This window comes from Delphinapterus leucas, chromosome X, assembly GCF_059928025.1.
Source record: "Delphinapterus leucas isolate spDelLeu-1000000601 "Yukka" chromosome X, BTC_Dleu_Yukka2, whole genome shotgun sequence".
In the NCBI taxonomy this organism is placed as follows: Eukaryota; Metazoa; Chordata; class Mammalia; order Artiodactyla; family Monodontidae; genus Delphinapterus; species Delphinapterus leucas.
In genome coordinates, this window is record NC_143150.1 from 72620434 (window position 1) to 72640395 (window position 19962).

Genomic DNA, 19962 nt, shown 5'->3' on the forward strand with positions numbered 1-19962 from the left:
AGCCTTGTGTCACATTCCAGTCTTTCTATATCTCTTGATCAACTATTACAGGCCACACAAAAGCCAAGGGTATGGGAAAGAGCACCCCTTCCCCAGCCCCCCACTCCTTAGGACTTGGGACTCTTGAAGTGATGTTTAGAGACCCGATTATCCCAGCTTATGTGCACAGCAGGAGTCAATCTCCCATACATGCGGGTCGGGTAGGGCAGGGGAGGCTGAGTGTGTTGGGCTGTGTGCACATGTCTGTGAGCCTTGAACTTCTTTTCTTGTTGGAGAGGAAGGTAACAAAGGATTCTTGGCCCAGGGGCAGGTTCTCTGGGCAGGATGTTGCCTGTGGATGGAAAAAGCAATTGACATCTATATCACCCCCACCTGAAGTAAACCTTTCCTGCCCCCCAGCCCTTGACTCTCTCCAATCCCTAAAACTAAGTCCATGCTATAGGCTCTAAGCAGCTTCCCTCGCCTCATATGACCACTCATGGAATTAGAGATATTTCTGTCCTGCAGCTGCCAGGACTCCCCACAATGGTAGCAACAAAAGTAATCTTCCTTTCTTGGATGTCCTTCCCATAGGGCCCAGGCCCAGGCTTCATGAACATGGGCGATGTAGAGACAGGATATCCAAGCTCTGGGGATACAGGACCCTACACCACCTCACCTCACCATAGTGCCGGCTGCGCTTTAGTATCTATCCATAGATGCAGCCCTCAACCCTCCACGACAGCGTGTCCATTCCTCAGAGGGTGACTATGTCCGTGGCTCAGGGGGCTGGGCCTTCCCTATCTCCCACCCCCCACTGTGGGCACTGGAGAGCTAGCTGTCCTATAATCTCTTTGCCCAAATAAACGAGTTAGCCTTTGCCATTCCTTGTTAGTATGCACCCCAGGGCCTTGTCTTTTAGTCATTGTAACTCTCTCCTTCTCAGGGATTTTCAGCTACAGCTAGGAGCCCAGACTCTGCGGAGAAGGTTGGTGTCTATGGAGAAGGTGAAAAGTCAGAATGAATGTACTTTTGGACTAGCCTTCAACCCATTTTTGTCTTCAGACCCACACTTGAAGCTTAGCCCCTCTTTCAACTCAGGTCCATGGTACTCTCAACAGGAAGTAGATCCCGTAGGCCTTTAATTCATTATTATGATTGAACTTAAATCATTCTCTCTTTTCCTGGAGTATGTGCATTTCTTGCCGGAGGTATAATTTAGCAAAAGTAAAATGCACAAATTTTAATTGCACAGCTTGATGAATTTTTACCTACTGTGGAAGGCTGAATAATGCGTCCCCAAGGATATCAGGTCCTAATCCCTGGAACCAATAAATGTTACCTTATATGGCAAAACAGGACTTTGCAGATGTGATTAAATTTAGGATCCTGAGAGGGGAAGACTATTTTGGATCATCCGGGCGGGCCCTAAATGTAATCACTAGTCTGTTTATAAGAGGGAAGCAGAGGGATATAGAGGGAGGAGATTTAACTGCAGAGACAGAAGGCAATATGAGGACTGCAGCCAGATGCTATGTCTGGGCTTTGAAGATGGAGGAATGCAGCTCTAGAAACTGGAAAAGGCAAGGACACAGATTCTTCCCTATAGTCCCTCATGGTTGCCGGGCGGCTGTCACAGTTCAGGCATAGCCCTGCTCATACGTTGATTTTGGCCCAGTGAACCTGATCTTGGACTTCTGACCTCCAGAGCTGTAAGAGAATAAATGGTGTTTTAAGGCACCAAGTCTGTGGTAAGTTTTTACAGCAGCAATAAGAAACTACTACAGCTATGTATACATACATGTAACCACCACCCAGATCAAGATATAGAACATTTCTAGCTCCCCAGAACATTCCCTTGTGTCCCTTTCCAGTTAGTAGTCTCCCAAAGAGAGACACCATAGTTTTATTTTGATCAAGAGTATTTGCATTTTATGAGGAGGCAAGAGTAAGAAGGCAAAGGAGTGCATCTCTAAAGGTGAAGTGTCTGGCCCCTGTGATAGATTGATGGGAGAGGTATCTTCAGGTCCTTACCCACCCTCATTTCTGCACACCCCAGTGATATTCCCAGACAGTCCTTCCAGTTTGGAAGTGATGACCTGATAGCTGAGTGAGGAAGGGCTGGTTATTCCATAAGGGATCCTAGCAGACAGGATTGTTTATCAACTCCATAGGCATCTCTCCCTTCCTTCTTGTGGGCAGAATCCCCACTTTTTTACGTACCCCACCCTCCTCCACCTGGCTCTCTGCTCCTCTCAGCCAGTCATGGTCATTTCATCCTTTTTGCCGGTGGTTGGTTTAGTTATAGGCATGATGAAACTCAGGCCGCTGAGACATGGGGGGATGCATGCTAGGGAGATTCTGGGAAAGGTTTCCTGAGTGATAAGAATAAACACACAGGAAGAGAGGCCTTCCTCTCCTTTTGTCAGTGGTATTTCCATGTTTGGATGCAATGCCTAAAATGCAACAGCCACCTTGTGACCATGAGAGCTGCTGAGCAGCAGGCTGAGGGGTGCTGATCAGAAAGATGGAAAGAATCAGGATTTTTTGAATGACATCGTTGAACTGTTGAATTAATCAACTCTAAAGCTCCCTGCTCCTGGACTTAGAGGCTAGATAATACATTTCCTTATTTTAAAGTCAACTGAGTTGGCATTTTCTGTTATTGCAGCTGACAGCATACCAGCAGAGTTAAGTGGGATCTGCACAACGGTACTGGCTCAGTGCGGGAGGATGGAGAGGAGGCAGACAAATCAAATGGTAGAGGCAGAGACTTCCCGTGCTGTCCTAGGTACCGGACACAGTGGTACTGGTCTCTAGTCTAAAGTTGTTAATAGCCTTGTTGGAGATAAAGAACAGACATTTAGAAAGACTAAAAGGGAACGCTATAGAAAAGACACCTGGACAACACTAACTTGGGTACAATTATATGGGACCAGTCACTTTCCCATGATTTTATTAGTAAATTTGGATTGTCAAGGATTTCAGGTTACTGCTCCTTTCCATCAAGCCTGTGAGGATTGTCTTATTCCACTCCACACTGCACCTTACTTTCAGCAGGCGACCTCGTCTTTTCACTTCATAAAGAAAACCTAGGCAATTGAAGAGAAATTTTGATTGGAGGGAGATTTGTATGCTGGAATCTCATTGGTCATTATAATTACTCATAACTTGTAAGTTAAATCATGAGAGTGGATGGAGAGAGAGAGGGAGAGAAGGAGAGAGAAAGAAACAGTGGAGGAATGGAGAAGGAGGAGAGGAGAGAAGAGATCTGGAAGTAAGTGTTGCGGAAGGGTCACATTTGGAGGAAAGAGGACAAAAAGGAGCCAGGGAAGGGGTCAGAAGGAACATCCAGAGGAATAGGAGAATCAGGGTAAAGTCACAGAAATGAAAGTGAGGAAGAGTTTCACAGGAGAGAGGGGTCTGGTCTGCAGCCTTTCAGAAGGCATGCATTCCTTTTGGCCCAGGTGACGTCAGCGGAAGCTAGCTTCTGGTTGGGGAATGTTGGGAGAGGTCTTTTCCTGAAGTAGCCACTGGGCGGCAGTGGTGGCAGCGTTGGCAGCTGCAGCTGCGTCCAGGGACTGGCAGAAACCTGGCAGAGCTAAACCAGCTTGAAGCAGTAGGAGCAGGAAGCTGGCTCCTCCTGGGGCTTCTCTAGTTTAGTGGACACTGGAATGTCCCCTTGGGTGTATGCCAAGCTTCAGATCACACTTGTCCTCCTCTGAAGAGGCCAGCTTCACCCCTGGGAGCAAAGTAAATAATACAAAGTACTTTACAGATTAGCAGCATTTTACGGTTTACAAAGTGTTTTCACATCTATTAACCAATTCAGTATTCAGAAAACCCTAAAAGGTTGGTGTTATTGACCCCATTTCACTCATGAGGAAATTCAGTCATAAAGAGGTATCCAGGGTGACACGACTAATACGTGGAAGAACAAGGGTTTGAATTCAGGTCTGTCTGGCTCCAAACACCTGAGGCTTTTGTGCAAAATCACAGTGATCAGCTGTCCAGGATTCAGGCTATGAGTGCTTTCTCCACGCCTACCTTCTATCCACCACACCCTCACTGGGCAAGGATCTCCAGGTTTCCCCCATCTAGGTTTCTGGTTCTTCCAAGAGATCTAGATTCCAGATTCTAGAGCCTCCCCTACAGCCCTGCCTCCTCCCCTCACTCCCGGGATCCAGCTGGGCAATATTCTCAGGATCTGAAGATCACTTCAGAGTCCCCATTGTTTCCCAGCTCCCTTCAGAGTGGATTCTACTGCAGCCTACTGCTGCTCCCCCTCCCCAAGAGCACTACCCACCTTACCCTCAGAGTCCTCCAGGCCCAGAGCTTGCTTCCTGTGCCTAAGACTTCCATAATCACGGAGACTTAGTTAGCCCCAGGAGCCTTAGGCCCAGAGCTCCTGACAATTCCATGTTCCCTAGCACTAGGCTCTCAAACATCTAGGCTTGGTGTCCGTACTGTCTTGGCTGTATTCAGACCAGGGTCTCCTGGGGTGATAGAGAGAGATGAAGGCTGGTATGTAGGAGGGGGTGGAGTCTGTAAGGGAAGCATGTGGGCTAGCATCCTTGGGGAGGAGTGAATCACCTCCCCACCACCTCCTCTTACATGCGTAATAGGCATCTTGAAATTGGCAGGTGGAAAAATGAGCTCCTCATGTTTCCCCACACCTACTCCTCTCACAGCCTTCCCCGTCTTTGTCAATGGCGTAAGTCCATTCTTCCAGTTGCTCAGGCCAGAAATCTTGGAGTCATTCGTGACTCCTCTCTTTCTCTTATACCCCTTATCAGTAAATATTGTTGTCTCTACTTTCAAAAGCTAGCCAGAATCTGCCACTTCTCACCACCTTCACCGGCCTGGTCCAAGCCGCCATCATCTCTACTGGCAATGGCCTCTGATCTGATCTTCCTCCTGTGTCCCTAGCCCTGTAGTCTATTCTCAACATAGAGCTAGCCAGGGATCTTTCTAAAATGTGAATCAGACCCTGATACTTGTCTCTTCTAAACTCTCAATGGCTTCCCAATCACTGAAAGTAAAAGCTAAGATGTCCTCACAATGGCTTCCAAGGACCTTCATGATCTGGTTTGTGCCAAACTCTCTGACCCCTTCTCTATGTTTCCTCTTCCTCACAACCATCTGGTCCTTATTCAAAAGTCACCCTAATATTTAAAACAGAAACCCTCTCTATTCCCTTTCCCTCCTTTACTTTTTTCCATAACAATGATCATGATCTATATATTTTACTTGTTAATTTTATTATCTTTTCCCTCCCACTGGTATGTAAGCTCCATTAGAGTAGGAGGTTTTGCCTCTTTTGTTTACTGTTAGTGAACTACCAGTGCCTAGAACTGGTCCAAGCACGTAATAGGCTCTCAGAACATGTTTGCTTATCCTTTCCTAGATTATGGCCGGTGGCTTAGAGAGGCCACTAAGCGTAGCAGTTATGGATTGCTAAAGCCTGGTTCAAAGGCTGGCCTTCCTGGGTTTGAAATCTTGACTCTACCACTAATTAGCAAAACACTTCAACTTTCTGTGCCTTCGTTTTCTAATCAGTGAGATAGGGACAATCATGATACCCACATCACAGAGAGCCTGTGGGGCCATTAATAAGAACAAAGCACTTAGAACAGTGCCTTGCATGTAGTAAGTGCTATATACAGATTTCTTATAATTATATGCACATGGAGTTAAGATTTATGTCAGTAGTTTAGATTTCCTAAAATCTTTCGATGTGTTATCCATGCTAACATTCATTTTCCATGTTTCTGCTCATACAGGTTTCTATGATCTTCCTGCAGTTTTAGTTATCTCCAGTGGCCTGGCTCTTCATCTGTCAACTTGGACGTTTCCTTGTGTACTCTCTCCTACAGTCATTTAGGAGCCGTTAAATAGTCATCTCACTGGGCCCCAGTTTCCCAATCGGTGCACTGAGTGGGTGGGTCTAGATAATCTTGATGGGCCTTTCTAGCTCTAACAGGTACAGGTCCCACGCCCAACCCCGCCCCCTTGGATATGCCCTCTGGCTGCCAAGGGGAAGGGTGACAGAGTCAGCTGGGCTCAGCTTCAAGGGGAGCAGGTAGGAGACGTGCCAAGTTTCTTGGGTAAGGGTGGTGATGGGGTTCCTGGGCTGGTCCAGGCTGGGGGAAGGTATCAGAGATCACTGTAGTTCAGAGACACTGGGACCAGGGGAGAGAAGTTACTGTATGGAGAGATGCCCTCTTCACAGGGACACAGCTCTTGTGATAAGTTGGGAGACAATTTGGGTCTGGGTGTCTTCCTACATTGGATAGTCCTGGTAGGCCTTGACCCCCTTTAGCTAACCAAGCTCTGAAGGACAGAGTCAGCTTCAGAAGAACGACCCAAACCCACTGACTGCCCTCCTGAGCCCTGGCTCTGCCTGCTGCCTACTATTCCCCAGGCTGGACCGAGGGAGCTCTGGCAGGAGCCAGGCTGACCCGGGTTACTCCCAGATGCATCCTCTCAACTCCCCCTTGAGCTTCAACCATTGCCCTCCCCATTCTCTGCATTTTTGCCCCAGGTCAGGGCTGGGGGGCCAGGGAAATCTGGTCACCCTCACTTCTGCCCTCTCCACCCCTACGGGGACCATGACCAGTACGGAGTCCTCACTGTTCACAGCCTTAGGCCCCCACTCAGATCCTGACGACAGTGAGTTGGAGCTGGACTGCCGGTTTAATGAGGAGTTCAAGTTTATCCTGCTGCCCGTGAGCTGTGCAGTTGTCTTTGTGCTGGGCCTAGGCCTCAATGCCCTGACCGTCTGGCTCTTCCTCTTTTGCCTCCGACCGTGGGACGCGACAGCCACCTACATGTTCCACTTAGCTTTGTCAGATACTTTGTACGTCCTGTCGCTGCCCACCCTCGTCTACTATTATGTAGCCCGCAACCATTGGCCCTTTGGCACTGGGCTCTGCAAGTGCATCCGCTTTCTCTTCTATTGGAACCTCTACTGCAGCGTCCTTTTCCTCACCTGCATCAGCGCACACCGCTACCTGGGCATCTGCCACCCGCTGCGGGCGCTGCGCTGGGGCTGCCCGCGCCTTGCTGGCCTTCTCTGCCTGGCAGTTTGGTTGGTCGTAGCTGGCTGCCTCGTGCCCAGCTTGTCCTTTGTCACCACCAGCCCTAAGGGGGACGTCATCTTGTGCCACGACACCACCCGGCCTGAGGAGTTTGACCACTACGTGCACTTCAGTTCGGCAGTCATGGGGCTGCTCTTTGACGTGCCCTGCCTGGTCACTCTTGTCTGCTATGGGCTCATGGCCCAGCGCCTGTATCGGCCCTTGCCAGGGGCTGCCCAGTCATCTTCCCGTCTGTGCTCGCTGCGCACCATCGCTGTGGTATTGACTGTCTTTGCTGTCTGCTTCGTGCCTTTCCACATCACCCGCACCGTTTATTACATGCAAGGCTGTTGGAAGCTGACTGCTGGGTGCTGAACATCACCAACATGGTCTATAAAGAGACTCGGCCTCTGGCCAGTGCCAATAGCTGCCTGGATCCTGTGCTCTATTTGCTCACTGGGGACAAGTATTGACGTCAGCTCCGGCAGCTCTGCAGGGGTGGCAGGCCCCGGCTCCCCACAGCTGCCTCCTCTCTGGCGCTGGTGTCCCTGCCTGAGGACAGCAGCTGCAGGCGGACGGCCACCCCCCAGGATGGCGGCTTGGGCAGATAGATTGTAACGGAAGCCGGGAAGTGAAGGAAAGGGGGTGAGTGCAGGGCAGAGGGGAGGGAACCTTATAGTGACACCCGACCTGGCTGCTTTCTCCTCTTTTCTGAGCTCTGGAGAGAGGCCCTCACCCTGAGATTTAGGAGGAGCCAGAGAAATCACGTGTGACCCCATCTCTCCTAAATCCTTCAGTTGCCCTCTCCTTTTTAGCCAAAGACACTAGCAGCCACTCTTCGTCCTCGACTTCTTTCTCTTTGTTTCTGTCCCCTTCCTGGGGCCACTGGTCCTGTTTCTTGGTCCTACAAGGCTGCTGGAAATCTTCCCCAGCCCTCCTTCTCCTGCCCTCTCCCCCCATATCCTTGTATAGCATGCATTCCTTCAGCCAGACCAGAGCATTTAACTGGAGGGGTGAAGAAGCTGGGGTGACAGCTTGGCCTGTCTCATCTGACATCTGACAATCATCAGTATTGGCCTGACTCATCTGACAGCGATAGCCAGAATCAGGAAGCGGGGGCACCAGCATATCACAAATGTCTGGGAAGTGACATATGTAGTGCCCACACCCACTCCCTGGTTTCCCCTGGAAGACAGGATAGTCTTGTCTACTGAGGCGCTGAACTAGTGCACCGTCCCAGAGAGCCTGCCTGCCAGGGTCCCCATGTGCAGCTAGAGGCATGGCCCTGTTGAATGGTGGGTAGCCATGAGGTAGAGAGGGAGCCCTGAGTCTTCCCATGGGGTGGGGACCTTGAGGAGCCTCAGGGGGCAGGACCCAAGCTGATAATGGCCTTTGGAACAGGAATGGGACTGGCCCTTCTTTATGAGGTTTGCTGAGAACATATTTGACAGCTCTCCTGTACTTAATGAAAGGCAGAGTGATGGCTCAGAACGCAAGGGAGGAGCTCTCGTGTCTATGGCATAAGTTCCAGCACCAAAGGGTGGAGAAGGTTTGTGCAGAGATTGGGGTGGTGACAGGGACTGAGGCGCAGAGCTGACTCTCCACTGGTCTCTCCCCTTTCTCTAGCTCCTGCCCTAGATAAAGATAAATCTGTCACCAGCTCTTTCAGATCAGGTTTTAGGACTTCGAGGACAGGGCAAGGCGCTGGGACTAGGACAGCTCCCCTCAGAGTTTCCCATCCAGTCACTCCTCTCCAGCACTATCTTAGTGCTTACAGACTTCCAGGAGGGGGGGTGGGGTGTGGAATTTGGGGAGCTAATTCCCAAGCCTTGGGAAGTAAGAGTTTCTGGGAAGGCATTCGTGAGAAGGGTAGGCTTACACTTCCAGGCACCCTCTCTAAAATTGCCTTGCAGTCCTTTGGTCTCTTGAGTCTCCAGCCTTCCTTTCCTTTTGCCCCACTCTTGCTGACCTAGCTCTGATCCCTTGCTTGTCTCCTGGCTTCTAAGGGGTCTCTCTGGAGAGTAAAGTTAGGGCTGGTCTGCAGAAAAAAAAATGATTTCACTGCCCCTGAGTCCCCCTTTGCATTCTTGTAAGTGCTCCCTCTTCCTCTCTAGACATCAAGGACCCCTTCTGCTAGGAGTTAATGAACTGGCCTTCTTCTTACTAGCCTCCCAGTCTCATGACCACTGCCTAGACTGTTTCATATGCTGTTCCTCATCGGCACTCGCTCCCTTTTATTCTGATGACCACAGTCTCCTCACCTATCACCTCTCCTATCCACCAGCCCCACCTAACAAAGTTGCTCTTTTCATCACAGCTGACCCAGGCTCTTCCATTTCTCCAGTCCATTGAAGTCCCCTACGCTTAACTGAGACTAACTGCCCAGACTTTGTGGTCTGCTACTTTTGGGCCACCTTCCCTCACACTCTAATTTTAAACACCTTGACTTTCACCTTGGGCCAGTCTTCTCTCTCCTAGGACTAGAGGGGATTGCAGGTGAAGTCAGAGCCCAAGGCTGGCTTGACCCACTGAAACTTGATGTGTTAGAACTTCATCTAAGCCCCCATTCCCCTTAGCCTGCTGAGTTCCTAGTGAACATTCCAGGGCAACTCTTTCCTGTATTTTCTACCTTCTCAAGACCCCAACATCATCCTCCCCTATGACCTCTTAAGAGTTACCTTGCCTCCTATTTGTAGTTTTTTAAGGAACCTCCATACTCTTTTCCATAGTGGCTGTATCAATTTACATTCCCACCAGCAGTGCAAGAGGGTTCCCTTTTCTCCACACCCTCTCCAGCATTTATTGTTTCTAGATTTTTTGATGATGGCCATTCTGACTGGTGTGAGATGATATCTCATTGTAGTTTTGATTTGCATTTCTCTAATGATTAATGATGTTGAGCATTCTTTCATGTGTTTGTTGGCAATCTGTATATCTTCTTTGGAGAAATGTCTATTTAGGTCTTCTGCCCATTTTTGGATTGGGTTTTTTGTTTTTTTGTTATTGAGCTGCATGAGCTGCTTGTAAATTTTGGAGATTAATCCTTTGTCCGTTGCTTCATTTGCAAATATTTTCTCCCATTCTGAGGGTTGTCTTTTGGTCTTGTTTATGGTTTCCTTTGCTGTGCAAAAGCTTTGAAGTTTCATTAGGTCCCATTTGTTTATTTTTGTTTTTATTTCCATTTCTCTAGGAGGTGGGTCAAAAAGGATCTTGCTGTGATTTATGTCATAGAGTGTTCTCCCTATGTTTTCCTCTAAGAGTTTGATAATTTCTGGCCTTACATTTAGATCTTTAATCCATTTTGAGCTTATTTTTGTGTATGGTGTTAGGGAATGTTCTAATCTCATACTTTTACATGTACCTGTCCAGTTTTCCCAGCACCACTTATTGAAGAGGCTGTCTTTTCTCCACTGTATATTCTTGCCTCCTTTATCAAATATAAGGTGACCATATGTGCATGGGTTTATCTCTGGGCTTTCTATCAAATAGAACTACCATACGACCCAGCAATCCCACTACTGGGCATATACCCTGAGAAAACCATAATTTAAAAAGAGTCATGTACCAAAATGTTCATTGCAGCTCTATTTACAATAGCCCGGAGTTGGAAGCAACCTAAGCGTCCATCATCGGATGAATGGATAAAGAAGATGTGGCACATATATACAATGGAATATTACTCAGCCATAAAAAGAAACGAAATTGAGTTATTTGTAGTGAGGTGGATGGACCTAGAGTTTGTCATACAGAATGAAGTAAGTCAGAAAGAGAAAAGCAAATGCCGTATGCTAACACATATATATGGAATCTACGGAAAAAAAAAAAAGGTCATGAAGAACCTAGGGGTAAGACGGGAATAAAGACACAGACCTACTAGAGAATGGACTTGAGCATATGGGGAGGGGGAAGGGTAAGCTGGGACAAAGCGAGAGAGTGGCATGGACATATATACACTACCAAATGTAAAATAGATAGCTAGTGGGAAGCAGCCGCATGACACAGGGAGATCAGCTCGGTGCTTTTTGACACCTAGAGGAGTGGGATAGGGAGGGTGGGAGGAGGGAGACGCAAGAGGGAAGAGATATGGGAACATATGTATATGTATAACTGATTCACTTTGTTATAAAGCAGAAACTAACACACCATTGTAAAGCAGTTATACTCCAATATAGATGTTAAAAAAAAAAAGAGTTACCTTGCCTCCTGAAAAACGGAGAAAATCTAATATCTCAGCTTCCCTCTGTTTCATTCATGATAACTCTACTATATTCATTTTGTCTTTCTCCCTTTCTTCCCTGCAGTCCCAGAATAAGAAGTGGCCCTCTTTCCTTTTCCTTTGTTTATCCCTCTTCATTTTCAGTCTCTTCTGTAACTGATTACATCTAGTCTTAAAAAACAAACTCTAGGACTTCGCTGGTGGTGCAGCGGTTAAGAATCCGCCTACCAATGCAGTGGACACGGGTTTGAGCCCTCCTGGTCCAGGAAGATCCCACATGCTGCGGGATCTAAGCCCGTGCACCACAACTACTGAGCCTGTGCTCTAGAGCCCGAGAGCCACAACGACTGAAGCCCGCATGCCTAGAGCCCATGCTCCACAACAAGAGAAGCCACTGCAGTGAGAAGCTGGCACACCACAAGAAAGAGTAGCCCGCACTCGCCACAACTAGAGAAAGCACGCGTGCAGCAACAGAGACCCAACACAACCCCAAAATAAATAAATTAAGACAAACAAACAAAAACCAAATTCTATTCATCTTATTCATTTCACTCTCAAATATCTGGAAAGAGTACCATGAATCCCATTTCCTCACCACAAAGTCACCCCTTAACTCTCTGGATCTGGTTTCCTTCCTACACTTTTCTGTACCTAGAACACAAATTGCCTCATAAGCAAAACCTTGAATGATCTTTTCTCTGCCTTCATCCTCTTTGACTTCTCTGCTTTGCTTGACCCTGTTGCATATCTTCTTTAAAACTTTTTATAAAAACCACATTAATAAATTCCACTATGACAACATTAAAGCAAAATTTGAAAGAAAATATTTACCTCAACTTCCCAACCCTAGACAATTGTTTTTATTCTTCCACATTCTGTGCTTTTCCAATTTGTATAATACATATATATTTGTTTATATAAGTGCAATCATAGTATACATATATTTTTTTAATTCTTCTTTTAAAAAACTTAATTGCAGATACTCTTCTTGTGTTACAGTCTTTCATATTTATCATTTCAATGGCCACATAAAATTACATCCATCAGTAGATTATATTTTATTTGACTATTCCCCTATTACTGGACATTTAGGCGACTCCCAATTTTTCTGTGCTTTGAATATTTTAATGCATATAGCTTTTTTCTTCTTTGAACTCTTCCTAGGAAAAGTTCCCAGGAGTGAGATTACTAGATCAAAGAGCATGAATGTTTTTATAGAGCTTGATTTCCCAAAGGACTGCACAGTTTTCAACACCACAATGACATGCGAGTGTTCCAGTTCCCTTGCAGCCCCAGCATTGGACTTTATTAGAAATCTCTTTTGATGGCTTAAACATTAACTTATTAATTCCTTTCTTTGATTACTCATGGGATTGAACACTTTCCCATATGTTTACTATTTGCACTTTCTCTTGGGTGAACTCTCTGTTCATATCCTTCTCCAATTGGTATCTTAGTGGTATTCTTATCTATCTAAAAGTATTTTTATTTAACGTACATGTTAACCCTTTGTCATATTTGATATAACTATTTCTTCCATTTATTGTAATACTTTTAACTTTAGTTTATTTTATCCCCTTGCTTTAAAGTTTCTCTCTTCCTACTTTACTCTCTCTTATTACTTCTTCTCTTTCTCTTTTACTCCCTAAGTAAACAGAGTTCCAAGATCTGTCATAGTCATAGCATTTGGGGATTATTTAATCCCCTCCCCTCATCTGAGCCTTGGTTTTTCTCTTGGAGAGAACATATATGCATGTGAATACAATTCAGTTGACTCATAGTCCTTGAGAGTATCTCAGAAATCTTCTAGGGCCGGGGCACCCCCTCACTTTACAAAGGAGGAAACAGGCCCAGAGATATGACTTGCCCATGACTTAGTAAATTAGGGGCAGAGCAGAGACGAGGCTCCAGGACCCCTGAATTCCAGAGCTCCTTCCATTACACCAGGCCAACTCAGTTCTGTCTGACCTTTCTCCCAAGCTCCAGCTCTATGTCTTCAGTTGCCCACTGGATAGTTTCACTGGATCTTCCATTGTTACTTCTAACCCAAAGTGTCAAAAACTAAACTCCCTGAACCAGTTTCCCTACCTGTCTTGCTCATTTGTGTTCATGGCATCTTCTTTTCTCAAGTCACCTAGGCTTGAAAACACTCAGGCAACTTTGACTCTTTGCCCTCCCTATTTCACAAGATTCTGACATTTCTTCCTTCATCATGTCAATTATAATTGACCTTCCTTTATGGTCCCAGTGCTACCATTCTAATACTGGCTCTTGTCGCCTTCTCCCTGACTGACTGTCACTGCCTCCCAACTGGTCTTCCTTGCCGCCAGTCTTTCCTAGCACGATATATACAGTGCATATTGCCAGATTAATTGGCCCCAAAACTGCTTTCAGTTTCACTATCTCACTCAAAACTCTTTCATGGTTCCCCATTGTCTACAAGACATGTTGAAATCCTTTTGTCAGAAATTCAAGAGCACTAATGCATATGCCTCCCCATCACTTCTGCTCCCTTTGTCTTTACTCTTTAAAATTAAATCCCTCTTGCCAGGTGGATGAGAAGTTGATCTGTGAACTTAGTTCTCGTTTCTCCATTTTTTAGTCAAAGCTTGTGCTGTGTCCAAAAAAAAAAAAGAAGGAATTCAAGAGCACTTTTTCAGTTTTATTTTCCATTCCTCCCCAGTACAAATCTCTCTTCTCCAGCTACTTTGATCTCCTCATTCTTTTTCCAAATAAGACTTTCGCTTTCTCACCTCTCCACCTTTATTCTTCCTTTCCCATACTCTAGAATGCCCTCCCTTTATTTTCCCACTGTCTTTTTCCTACCCAGTGTCAAAGGCCAGGTTTAAGTCCCACTTCCTCTTTGAGGCCTTCTCTGCTGACTCTTACCCACAGTGACCTTCCTGGTCATCCCTACAGTAATTATTATCTATATCAGTCATTTGACACTTTTATTGTCTTTTGATATCACTTATACTATTATCCTGAATTGTTTTTTAAGTTTTTATGTGTGTTTGTTTTGAGTTCCTACCTGTAAACCCCTTGAGTTACTGTGATAGAGAGGAAAGAGCATAGAACCGAAAATCAGAAGAACCAAGCTGGAGCCCTAGTTATCAAGGTGGGGCTCAGGTATGTCATTTGGGTGAGTCACTCAGACTCTCTGAGCCACAGTTTCATCATCTGTAAAATGAAGATCATAATCTCAGCTTTAGGTACTCCAGATTGTGGCAAGACTCTACAATCTAGACAGCTAAGCAAATATAAATATTTGTTATTTTATCATCCCATTTGCTTAATAAATGGTGCTTAATAAGTGTTTTCTGAATAATTACATGTCAGTAATTCAGCTTAATGTTTCTTCTCCTGGGAATATTTCCATGTTAAGAGGCCACAGAGCTCAAGGAGCCTAAAGATCTAGGGGTACTTCAGGAGCAGTGGAGGCTGGGAGGGCATTGGAAAGGTATTTTGAAGGAAAGTAGGCCTGTCCAGCATATCTCACATCCTGCTACACTGGCTACTCACTGCTTGGCTTACCTGTAAGGGTAACCTGGATGTGGAGTGAAGGAGATGGTACATCTGAGCTTCTGCTTTCCCCACATTTTCTACTACTGCATCCCACAATCCCTAACTGGTTATGCTAAATGCTTCACCTGAGACCTCTGTTCTCTTTCATTCATGTGATGAAAGCCAGTGTTTTGGTGAAGGAGGTGATGAGGAGTAGTAGAGAGAATAGCAATTTTAGTCAGATAACCAGATGTGGCTTTGAATCCTTGATCTGTTACTCACTAGCCGCGTGATTTTGTACACGTTATTTAATCTCTCTGAGCTTCAGTTTCCTCATTGATAAACCAGAGATAGTAATACCTATTTGGCAGGGCTGTTGTGAAGTGTCAGTGGAGTAATGGATGAAAAAACATCAGTTACAGTTCCTGTGGGTGGAAACCCTTTCTCAAAAGTTCTCAACTTTAGTGTAGCTGGACGAGGAACCAGAATTCTACATTTGGATTTGGTGCTGCTTAGAAGTGATAGTTAAGTACTAGCAAGGTAGTGAGAGCCCAGTAGCAATGTTGGACCCTGAAGTCTGTCTAGCCTGCACTGAGACTTCTCGGGGATGCTCATTTTCCTTATGGACAGCCCTAGTCATCTGGCATCAATGCTTAGTATCTGGGGAACTGTGAGAGACGCTGGGGAAGAGACACTTACGGAAATGGGAAAATAGTCCCTGATGCAGGTCCAGGCACACCAGTTCCTTACCCAGGCTGATCGCCTGCCACCTGAGATAGAAATATCTGTAGGGGGGCTTCCCTGGTGGCGCAGTGGTTGAGAATCTGCCTGCTAATGCAGGGGCCACGGGTTCAGGTCCCGGTCCGGGAAGATCCCACATGCCGTGGAGCAACTGGGCCCGTGAGTCACAACTACTGAGCCTGCGTGCCTGGAGCCCGTGCTCCGCAGCAAGAGAGGCCGCGATAGTGACAGGCCCGTGCACCACGATGAAGAGTGGCCCCCGCTTGCCACAACTGGAGAAAGCCCTCGCACAGAAACGAAGACCCAACACAGCAAAAATAAATTAATTAATTAATAAACTCCTACCCCCAACATCTCCTTTAAAAATATATATATATCTGTAGGGTATGGTGTCTGTGTGTGCCAAGCCCACCCCTCCCGCTCACCCAGTGCTTCCCTAGCAGCCTGGAGGGACTGTGGCTCTGCTAGGGAAAAGGAAAAGACCTCAGGATGGTCCTGGCTGGCCTAGCTCCTGTGGCTCTGAGAACTTGGATGAGAGGCCTGTGGCATGGTAAGTGGGACTGCCTGGTTACAGGTTGAGGTGGAACATTCTTCAGTCCTGTTCTTTCTAGGTCCATGAGTCTTACCTTGCTCTGGGGTCTTCCAGTCCAGGAAAAAACAGGCAAATTAGAGGGCTGGTAGCGGCCACTAGGATGTAAACAGCAGGTAAATGGACAATGGTTGCAAGATCCAAACTGATGAGGGAGCAGATCAGACCAAATTTGTGCTGCCAGCCGAACTTGACCATGTCCAGCCCTCCAAGCTCTCCAAGCACCCTGGTCCTGGCCTTCTGCACAATCCAGCTCCTGCCTGTCCATCAGCCATGTCCACTTGTCCTTCAAACTTTTCCTCTATCATCTACCGTACATTCCAGATCTATTTCTCTGCTTACCTGTCATCCCCGTCCACCTGCCCACTCACCATCCCCCTACTCCTGATCCCTGCCTGCCACCAGCTTTTCCCCCACTGCTTCCACTCATCCACCGTCTTTTCCCTCTTGTCTCCTGTTTCCCTCCCTATTCATCATCCTTGAACTCTTGTTAAAACACTAGCTCGCCCTCCCTTGTCCATATACTGTCTATATCTCCCCATACTCCGTGCATACAGCATCTGCAGCCTTCTACTGTTCCCCGTACACCATTCTTGTCCCCTTGCCCTTTCACCATTCCTTCCATTATCTCTGTCTCCCCTCACTCCCACCATGCTACTACCACTCCCCTCCCAGAATGGAAAATTCTATGGTTCAAACACAGGCGATACTTCTCTAAGTCTGTAATGCTAATGCTTCCTCTGCCCCACTCCCCATGCTTCCTTAAGATTTTGGACATATCACGCTTATTCCATGGCCCTCATTTCTCCTCTCCAGATAGTGAGGGTTAGGAAGTGGCTGAAACTAGCTAGATCTACTCATAAGCAACATGACCCTGTTCCACCTCCCACCTCCACCTGTCCTTTCTGCCCCTGAGACTCTATCTCTTCCTTCTCCAGGGCACTCGGGGAACTTGAGACTCCTTAGGTTTACTCTGTAGTACCAACTGAGATGATCAAAGGCCAGAGATGAGACTTCCCATGAGCACAAAAGTCACCCCAGATCTGGTCCTGACCTCTGACTCTGGCTTCTTGCCATGCTCTCTTGGATCAGTACACACATATGGCAAGGTCGCTCAGGGGCCAGTACAGAAATACCAGACTCTGGAAGTGCTTAGGCTGCTTGAAACAAGGCATGATGCCCAGGAGCCTGAAGGAGACGAAGATCCCAGAACGGTGTTCCAACCAAAGGTACCGCTAGCCTCTGGAAGCTCGCCCTATATTGAACGCATATAGTTATGAGGATTTTCATCTCCCTGTCCCTTCCGTGTCCAGCCCCACATCTACCACCCACTGAAGGGGGCAGGCTCTGGAGTGGTAAGGACTGCCCCATCAGTTTTGAGCCCTGGGCCTTGCCCATTTGTCCTTTGATTCCCTTTCCTGGTATTACTAGAACATAAGGATGAAGAAAAGGTGAGAAGGGCTGCTATCTGGTCCTAGCGACGCAGAGGTCCAGAGAAGGGAAACACCCCTCACATCACAGGCCACTCTGAGACTGCTGGGATTGTGACCTCAGGGAGATGGCTGGTGGGAAGGGAGCGCTGTGGGTTTGTGGTGGGGGGGAGCACCTGGGATTAGATATCTGTTGCGGCCGTTGCCCTGAGGCAGCCTGGTTCGAGGCTGTCCCCCTCTTTTAATTTTCTATTATAAAAATTTGCCCCCGCACACAAAACTAGAGAATGCAAGAAATTTTCATTTTTGTGTTCATGTTTTATGTTCATCTTCAACAACTATTAACATTTTGCCATACTTGTTTCATCTATCTCCCAGCTCTTTTTTCCCCCCCTTGGATTATTTTAAAGCAATTCTAAGACATCATGTCATTTCACCCCTAAATTTCACTATGCATCTACAAAAATTTGGATGTTTTCTTCGATAATAACAATGCCATTATCACCCTTAACAAAATTAATACTCCTCTAATAATATCTAATATCCAGTCCATATACAAATGTCTTTTTATACTTGTTGGACAAAAAGTTCCTTCAGTTTTTTTTCTTTTTTTTTTTTGTGGTACGCAGGCCTCTCACTGTTGTGGCCTCTCCCGTTGCGGAGCACAGGCTCCGGACGCGCAGGCTCAGCGGCCATGGCTCATGGGCCCAGCCACTCCGCGGCATGTGGGATCTTCCCGGACCGGGGCACGAACCCGCGTCCCCTGCATCGGCAGGTGGACTCTCAACCACTGCGCCACCAGGGAAGCCCCCTTCAGTTTTTAAGTAAAAATAAAAGACACATTTTTCATTTTCACCAAGAACTTTATTGAACAACGTATTCACCGTTTCGTTCCACTACCTTCTGCCATTTTTCAGGCAACTTCATAATTCCATCTTCTCCAAACTTTTTATTTTTTTGAGCAATGAACTGTTCCAGGTGCCTTTTACAGTCTTCCAGGGAATTGTAATTTTTTTCATTAAGAGAATTTTGTAAAGACTGAAATAAATGGAAATCCGAAGTTGCAATGTCAGGTGAATACGGCGGATGAATCAGAACTTCCCAGCCAAGCTGTAACAGTTTTTGCCTGGTCATCAAAGAAACATGCAGTCTTGGGGTATCCTGATGGAATATTATGCATTTCCTGTTGACTAATTCCAGACGCTTTTTGTCGAGTACTGCTTTCAGTTGGTTTAATCGGGAGCCGTACTTGTTGGAATTAATCATTTGGTTTTCTGGAAGGAGCTCATAATAGAGGACTCCCTTCCAATCCCACCATATACACAGCATCACCTTCTTTGTATGAAGACTGGCCTTTGGTGTGGCTGGTGGTGGTTCATTTCGCTTGCCCACAATCTCTTCCATTCCACATTATTGTACAGTATCCACTTTTCATCACCCATCCCAATTTATTTTTTTATTATAATCATTTTATTTTAAATTTTTATTGGTGTATAGTTGCTTTACAATGTTGTGTTAGTTTCTGCTGTACAATTTGTTTTAGTAACAGAACGTTTTCGTTACGTTTAAGTAGAGAATCTCATGCGGAAATACGATCAAGAAGGTTTATTTCACTTAACTCAAGTGGAACCCAAACATCAAAGCGATTAACATAACCAGGCTGGTGCAAATGATTTTCAACGCTTGATTTGGATATTTTGAGTATGTCGGCTATCTCCCGCGTTGTATAAGGTTGACTGTTCTCAATTAATGTCTCGATTTGATCGCTATCAACTTCAACTGGTCTACCCGACCATGGAGCATTGTCCAGTGAGAAATCTCCAGCACGAAACTTCACAAACCACTTTCGACACGTTCGACCAGTCATAGCACCTTCTCCATACACTGCACAAATCTTTTTTTGTGTTTCAGTTGCGTTTTTACCTTTCTTGAAATAATAAAACATAATATGCCAAAAATGTTGCTTTTTTCTTCCATCTTCAATATCAAAATAGCTACACAAAAATTCACCAATTTTGGTAAGCTTTCTTTTTAATGCACGCTGATATGACAGCTGTCACAATACAATCTAACAAAATTGTTTCGAATGAAGTTAAAGACAACTAAGTGCTACTAGATCGTATGGAAAAAAACGAACGAACTTTTTGGCCAAACCAATAGTTGGTTAATTTGAGTCAGGATCTAACCAAGGTCCACTGATTTTATTTGGATGTTATGTCTGTTAAGTCTCTCTCTTTAAATGTTCATATTGTAAAATAAAACCCAGATACAGAAAACCACTTAAAACAAATATAGCTTAATGAATTATTATAAGACAAATACCTTGTGCCCACCGTTAGGTCAAGAAATAGAAGTTTTTCACCCACCCCAGAAGCCTCCCATGTGCCCTATTACAGTCACAACTCTCTTTCTCCTCCCAAAGTA

At 46.0% G+C, this 19962-nt stretch overlaps 1 protein-coding gene across 1 annotated transcript; it reads left to right on the forward strand.

Moving 5' to 3' along the window:
* Positions 1-6583: 6583 nt before the first annotated feature.
* P2RY4 (pyrimidinergic receptor P2Y4) lies at positions 6584-16228 on the forward strand. Its single transcript, XM_089904437.1, is given in 2 exon segments — positions 6584-7398; positions 7401-16228. Coding segments are annotated over 2 exon segments (1077 nt in total). The 5' UTR covers positions 6584-6590; the 3' UTR covers positions 7670-16228.
* Positions 16229-19962: the final 3734 nt, after the last annotated feature.